Here is an 8,099-nt window from a genome sequence, read left to right on the forward strand (position 1 = left end):
TCCTGCTGGTCCCAGGAGCACACCTGGAGTGACAGGTGCCAGGATCACACCTGGAGTGAAAGCCTGCTTTTCTACTCTAGGACAAAGTTTGTAATCTGGTGGAACAGAAGCCACAGGCCATTGAAAACCCACAAACACCTATTTTCTTTTTTTCTTTTTTCTTTTACTTTTTTCCCTCCACGTGGTAAATTTTTAAAGTTTGAATTGTTTGAATCATTTAGAAATCAGGGTATTTTGCATAACCCAGGTGCTTGGCTTTGCTTTGAGAACCGGAAGGTCTGGGGCACTCATTCTCAAGTGCCAAAAGTCAGCTAGGGCTGAGTGGTTACTGCCCCTCTTCAGGGCAGGTGTTCTCTGGCCGCTATGAACCCCACACTGACAGGGCACTAAGCCCTGGCGAGTTTTGAGAATGTGTCTCTGTTGTAGGGCTGCATGAGAAGGGACAACAGCTTGAGAACGATGAGGGGCCCATATGGTGAGTCCACCTTGAAAAAGGAAGTCCTGAATGGTGACCCTGGTTTGAGGGAGAGGGTAAATGTACAACTTTTAAAGGACATGCAAAGTTTAGAGCAAAAAATCACAGAGTTCCACAGAACATGATTCGTGAACTGTCTGCATCAGAATTATTTAGGTGCTTGTTTTGTAAAAGATACCTGTACTAAAAAACTTGTAGAAAAAAATGGAAGACTATCTGCATCACTTGGAATAGCCAGTGATTTCTTAAACAAGATGGAAAAAGCACTACCCACAAAAGAAATAATGGATAAATTGGAATACATTAAAATTAGAAACTTCTGTTTATCAAAAGATGTAATTAAGAGAGTGAAAGGTGACAGAGGGGAAGAAAATATTAAAATATATATATTCATCAAAGAGCTAGAATTTAGACTATATAAAGAATGCTAAAACTCTTTAAGGAATAGGTAGACAACCTCCCAGAAAAAAATGGGCAAAAGGTTTGAATAGGCATTTTATCAAACATAATATCCAAATGGACAATAAATTTATGAAAAATTTCTCAAGCTCATCAGGGAAATGAAAATTAAAATCACAATAGGAAACCATTACGTAGCATAGACTAGCTAAACTGAAAAAGGTAGATAAAACTAAATGTTTGTAAGCATACATAGCAACTAGAACCCCCAGATATGGCTAGTATGAGAATTAGTTTTAAAAGTTTTCACTTTGTAAAACTGTTTGACAATATCAACTCAAGCTGAACATATGCATACACACATATGCATAAGATTCAGCAGTTCCTCTCCTAGGTATATACCCAAAATAGTACATACATATGTTCACCAAAATACATCCACTAAAATATTCAGAGCAGCAGTGTTCATAATAGCCAAAACTCGGCAACAACGCAAATGTCCACCTACACTAGAATAGATAGGTAAATGATAGTATGGACAATTAAATACACTACAGCAATGAGAACAAATGAATTACTGCCACAGGAAGCAGCATAGGTGGATATATACACCTTGCGAAAATTCACCAAGCTGTACACACATAATTCCATGCATAATTCTGTATGAATGGTAAGTCTTAATAAAAGGATGAATTAAAAAGTATTTCTGGTGCCCTTCTCTATCTACTCTACCTCAGAATAACTAGAGGTAGAGTCCGAAGATGTGTGTTTTTAATTAGGACCTAGGGGATTTCTTATGTCTTCTAGAGTGTGAGAATCTCAGACATAGAACCAGTTTGCCAGTTGCCTTGGGAGAAAGCCTACCTGAGGTTGAGGCCAACCCAGTAGAAAAAGAGCTTAGGAAAAATACTTGGCCAATAACATCATTTGAATATCTTGATCCACCCATACCTGAATCAAATAACCCCTGGGCTTTTCATTTATGAATCAGTAAATTACTTTCTGTAAGCTAGTTTCTTCTTCTTATTATTATTATTATAGTGATGATGATGATGACGATGATTAGTCAGAAAAAGTTACTACCCCTCAATTCAAATAAATACCGATCTTTATTTAAAAGGTGCCAAACTACTTTCCCAAGTGGCTGTACCATTTTGCATTCCCACTAGCAATGTGTGAGAGTTCCAGTCGCTCCACATCCTCGCCAGTACTTAACGGTACCAGCCTTTTTCATTTTAGTCATTCTGTAGATGCTCAGTTTTATCTCATTGCTTTAATTTTCATTTCCCTAATAACTAATGATGCCGAGTATTTTTTCATGTGCTTATTTGCCATCCATATATTTTCCAAATAAAAGTATACAAACATTTTGCCTTATTTTAATTGGGTTACCTTCTCATTACTGAGTTATAAGAGGAGTTTTTTTTAATGTTCTGTATACAGACATCAGATATATGGTTTACAAATATTATCCCCTGGTCTGTGGCTCCCTTGTCATTTTCTTGGTAAATTTATATAGGTGGGAAGAAAGCAGGATTACCTGTAAAGAAACCAGCAGTAAAGGGGTGAATGAGTTTTGGATACACATGAGATGGTAGAGGCCAGCCTGTACATACCAGAGAGGTGAGTGATCATGGAGCTAAATTTGATGAATATGATAGAGTCAGGATAAGGAGAGCATTGTAAGGAAAGCAGAGAAATTATAATGGATAGCAAGCAATAGTCGAGCCATGAAACATTCTTGAGCATGGGAGTGGTATAATAAAAGTGGAAATTCTACCTGGCATGGCACAGGAAGAACAGGGAGAGGCAAGAAAGCCAAGCTTAAAACTGTCATGACCATCCGTGGGTGTGAGCGTGAGAATGTGGACTGCGATCGTGGCCCATGAGAAGTGAGGGAATAGAGTGAAGGGTGTGTTTTAAAGTAAAAAAAGAGAAGGCATTTTGACATATCGAATACAGGAAATAAAAATGAGGAAGAGGCAATAATTACAGAAAAATCAATGTTAGAAGGAATTTCAGAGATCATTTAGTTCCACTCCTAATTTCATTGCTGAGAAACTAAGGCCCAGAGAAGAGCCGTGATTTTACCAAGATCACACACAAAGTTAGCAACAGATTATTAGGTGCAGACCTCGCTCTTTTCACTACAATAACCTGACCTCAGAAATCTGAGATTTAAAGTCTCTAATCAAATTCATAGAAACTTGGTGGAAACGAGAATTCACTCCTATTTCTCCTCCCTCAGTCTCTCTTTGCTCCTACCCACCCATCATCACCCCTGACTTTAAGAAGAAAACGAAACAGTATGCATTTCCCTACACTCTTTTGTTGTCCATTCACATACTTTTTCCTTCTTTGACCTGACAAGCATACCATCAGCAGTTTTTATGCTGCAAACTCACACAGTCCTTGTTAAATTACAAGTATAGCTATATCTATCTACAGACATATAGCTTAGATAATAATGTTGGGGGTGGGGGAAGCAAGTTGTATAATGATGTGATTTTATTTAAGTTTAAAAATCTTCAAGATGATTTTTTTTTTTTTGCAATGAATATGTAATAAAGGCACAAAATCACTGAACTCATGAAAGTGATTAACCTGGGGGAGGAAAGAGGAGAATGAGATTGGGAAGAACTACCAGGGGATCCTAACTGTATCTGTAATGTTTTATTTTTTCAAAAAGCAAGAGAAAGACTTTCTGAAGCTAATACGACATAAAGTGGAAATTTACTAAAGCTAGAGGGTGGGCTTATTGTTCTAATATTCTCTATTATCGATGTGTTCAAAATGTCTCACGAGTTTTCTAAAGTTCAAATGTGAAGCATCATTTACTATTGTCAGCATTCACCTTCAATCTCCTATTATTATACTGATGATTCATATTTACCAAAAATAAATGAAAGGGAAGTTACAAACACTAACAATCAATGTAGGCAAATGTGTGTCTCTGCCGCATCCTCTGTTCAAGTGTGTAAGTCTGCCAAATTTCTTCAAGAACGTGTTGAAGATATGGGGAAAATACTAGAAGCTTTTAGACCGATGGACTGGCATGACTTGCTCTGTAATCCTAAGTACACGACTATAGTTTGTTAAACAATGGCAAGAACACTGGAGGGTCCAGGAAGTCAAAGATGATGGCAGTTGACCAGAAACCCACCCTCTCACCTCTTGCAATCAAGACATTTCTGTGAGCAAATGAGAAACATCAAGGGGACAAATGCTGAGGGCAGCGTCCACGTATAAGGATGCAGCATGCCTGTGGTCATCAGAACCAACGTTAGTCTTTGCATCCCCCAGCAGCAAACCAGCTAAGCAGCTGTTCAGGGCTCAGTTCTATCAAGAACCTTCTCCTTTCCTGCCTCCCTTACCCTTGAGGAGTGTTGATACTCGCTGTTTGCTCCTACTTAAACAGACACAATGGCAGAAGCAACCAAAGAACCATGAGCACAGACTCCTACTCAATGGAGTCAAGAATTAAGAAGAAGGAATGTGGAAGTGGTCCCTATTAGCTAACGATAAAACAGCCCACATTTACTGAGGGGTTATCAGAATCCAGATCCTGTGCTAAATCCATGCGATGAATTATCTGATTTAGTCCTCACGAAAGCTCCATATAGTAGGTACTACCATTAGATCCAGTTTATAGACAAGAAAACTGAGGTTTGAGGACTAGAGTGAAGAAATAAAATGAAGTGACTACAGTCAAGCTGCTAAATTACTAAAATCAAGTGGATCGAGGTATGAGGAAATAATTCTGTTCTTGTTTTAACAAGCTTGGGAACTTAAACTTTTGAAATTTCCAGTTTTGTGTCAATACCTGGACATCTATCGAACCTCCAGAGAACCCTCTGATGATCCCCTGAAGGACTAAGGAAAGAATGTTCACATATGCAGACCACCTGGCACCCTTTATCCAGACCACCTGGCACCCTTTATCCAGACCACTAGTCATCTAGAGGATGAACATCTCAGGCCAATCTAGAGGCTAAGAATGCAGGCCTGATTCTTCTCAAGACTGTGCTCCTTACCATAAGAACCTTTGGTTTTTCTTTCTTCTTTGGAACACTGGATATTGCCCAGTTGTGATTCCATTTTGCAAACCCTAAGGCCCTTGAATAAATCTTTATCATTTATTTCTAACCAAAGCCTCTTGTTGCATTTAGGCCCAGTCGACAGGTTCAAAGAATATAAGATGCTTGCCCAAAGTCACACAACTACTAAGTCACTCCACGATGTGTCTCATAGTTTGTTCTATTTCTCTAGGATAAATAGAGGCACCTAACAAGGGGATATTTATATCGACTGGCCCCAGATTTACAACACCTACATCAACCGGCCTAGGGAAAGGCCCTGACAAGTATGGAGAACAATATGGAAGGATCTCAAGAAAAGCCTCAAAAGAAATAAATATCAGGCTGACTCTTGGTGAAAAAGTGAATCTAGGATGCCAACCAATTATTAATAGCAAAATCAAGTGAAACAATAAAACAATTGAGTGATAGTGTTGAAGAACTTTGACAATGTTTTCAATATTAGTTTGTTTATTTGTTTTGAGCTGCAGAATTCTTTTACATGAAGTCTTGAGGTGAAAAGCAGGACATCAAACAGAAGCAGAGCTGCTCCATCTAAAGCTGGGGGTCAGGGAACAGAAGCAGAGGTCCCAAGACACCTCCATAGGTTGAATTTACAAACCCCTCATTTTATAGATAAGTAAGCAGAGACCTAGAGAGAAAATGTGATATGCCAGGGCCATAGAGATGTCATTAATATGGTTAACATTTATTGTGCTTAATTAACTGTGCCAGGTTGTTCTAAGTGTTTCACGTCTAGTCTTAATCCCACCACAACCTTATGAGGAAGGCACAATTATATCATAAAATCTACAGAGGAGGAAACCGAAACCGAAATTGCTCAAGGCGTGTCAAAGAACCAATATCAAACCCAGAAACTCTGGTCTCGAAGGCCAGGTGATTAGCCATGACGATGCCTGCCTCAGTGGCAGTGTTTGGGGGTTTGTTAGCTTATAATATGAGGTTCGGGATGGCCTTAGTCTGGGAGCCTCTCCCTGCTGAAGGTGCCAAGATGCGTAGGCTGGGACTTCAAGCGGAGGAAGCAGAACATAGCTGCTTCCAGTTCGCTTTGAGGCTCTCTAGTGCTTCCACATTACTGAGCCCAGGTAACAAAACTCCCAGGGAAAAGTCATCTGTCAGAGTAGAAAGCCTTGTCTAGGGGTTCTCCTGGGCTCCCCACCCCAGGACTATGGCAGTGCTTCAGGAAAACATAGAACGCTAACAAAGGATAGGAATGGTTCTTTGGTGTAATGCTCTTCTATCTCCCCGTTAGTCCTTGCCCAGTCCACTCACCACCCCACCCCCCGAAACACCAATCATCCCGAGAAATGCCATACTCCATTCCACAGGATCCCACCTAGGTCCTGCTCTGAAAAGAAGCAAGGAGCTTGCATTAGTGTGACCAACCATCCCGGTTTGCCCAGGACTGTCCCAGTTTTAGCACTAACTGCATCCTGGGAAAGTCCTCAGTTCCAGGCAAACCTGGATGGTTGGTCACTTGATGTCAATTCTCAATGACTTGACAATTTCTTACAGCGACAACTCTCTATGGCCTCAACTTGACATACCCCCCAAAAAAATATCACATTGTAACAGGTATAAGGCAGGAAATGGCCTGTTTTTCCCCAGTAACAGCAACTCTGACAAAAATAGAGTTGAGGGACTGTGGCCAAGTTTCTGACCACCCATGGGCCCCAGAGGAACTCACAGCCCGAGTTCTCTTCCTGACCTAGGGAATCTTGGGAAGAAAGGAAGGAAGGGCTTAGTCACACCCTGGGAGTGGCAGCCAAGAGCAGCACTTACTCCCCACAGAGCCAGCTCAAAACCTCTCTCTTCAGGAAAAGTAGATGCTTCCCAGGCTTTATTCCTTTTTCACAAAGGCAGAATGACAAATACTGACCAACAGAGGAGGGAGCCAGAAAGCACCACCATCTCCCCATCTTTGGAAGAGCAGCTTCCCCAACCCAGCAAACCCCTGAGCCTTCACTGGACACACGACTTAGACCAAGACACAGGCCAGGGTCCCCCCCAGGAAACTCACCTGGGTCCCAGGACAGACTCGGCTCCCCGGGGATGCAGAAGCAGCCACCCATGTGTGCACCATCCTCCCCGGGCCGGGACGAGGAGCCTGGCAACAGGAGCCAGAAGAGCGCTGGGAGGGAGCAGCCTCCCCACGGTGTTCCTCCTCCCGCCTCCTCCCTGGCACACGAGGGACCGAGGACCCGGCTCAATGCACAATGCAGCCTTTGATATCCCGTCTGCAGCAGGAGGCCCAGGGAGGATGGGAGGGGCTGCCCAGCCCTCAGGCCCCTTAGCCCTTGCACCGCCAGGCCTCTGACTGGGAGCAGAGCTCCTCCCTGCCTCTCTGCAGATTGCTTCATGCCTATCAGGCTGTGGCACATTCCTGGCATTCTAGGATTGGGATACACAGTTTGGCTCCTGTGGGGGCAGCCAGGGCGGGGGAGGAGGGCAGAGAGCATCCCAGGAATCACGCTGCTGTTCTTGCTCCCTCCCTGACTGACGTGGCCCCCACTGACTCGTCTGCCATGGGGAAAGGGATCCCCATCCAGTCCCTCTCTCTCTCTGCAAACACCTTCCCTGGCTATCTGCGTGAAACTGAAGAAGGAGATGTGGGTGCAGCATCTCACCTCAACCCCAGCAGCATCAATGAGCCAGCTCCCTGCTGGTGAAGGGATACCTCCCCAGCCTGGCTCCCAGGGTTTTGGTCAGAAGGAATCAGTTAATCGCCTGATATAGCCCAGCATCTTACAGGTGAGAGGATGGAGGAACAGATATGTTAAGGCTACCAGTATGCACAAAAAAACTGGTCACACAAACCAACCTCTTTTCCATTTTGGATAGTCAGTAAAACACAGAAATGCAGTTGACACAGTGTGGCTGAATGTCAGAAAACTTCCCATGCTATTTCCCAAAGAAGAAGGAGAAAATATGGCCGAATGTCCACAAAGTTAGAAGCACGACTGATCTAACAACAAGCTCAAAGGTCATTAATTACTTAACGTTTCTTTAATGCCAAGAGCAAAGGTCAGTCGGCGGTAAGTGGTCTAAAGAGTGGAGAGGTGTGGGCAGAGATAAGGCAGGGTCCTGACAGCCTGCCTTGCGGGCTACTTAGGGGCTGGACTTGAGGT

At 42.8% G+C, this 8,099-nt stretch overlaps 1 protein-coding gene across 1 annotated transcript in view; it reads right to left on the reverse strand.

The window, feature by feature from the left end:
* The window catches only part of SH3TC2 (SH3 domain and tetratricopeptide repeats 2), a 55,799-nt gene extending 48,507 nt beyond the window's left edge, over window positions 1-7,292 (reverse strand). The window contains exon 1 of the mRNA XM_023537287.1: window positions 6,992-7,292. Within this exon, the coding sequence (XP_023393055.1) occupies window positions 6,992-7,043 (52 nt within the window). The 5' untranslated portion in view covers window positions 7,044-7,292. The remainder of the gene's footprint in view (window positions 1-6,991) is intronic.
* Between the last annotated feature and the right edge of the window lie 807 nt (window positions 7,293-8,099).

Source organism: Pteropus vampyrus, unplaced genomic scaffold, assembly GCF_000151845.1.
Source record: "Pteropus vampyrus isolate Shadow unplaced genomic scaffold, Pvam_2.0 Scaffold185, whole genome shotgun sequence".
NCBI lineage: Eukaryota > Metazoa > Chordata > Mammalia > Chiroptera > Pteropodidae > Pteropus > Pteropus vampyrus.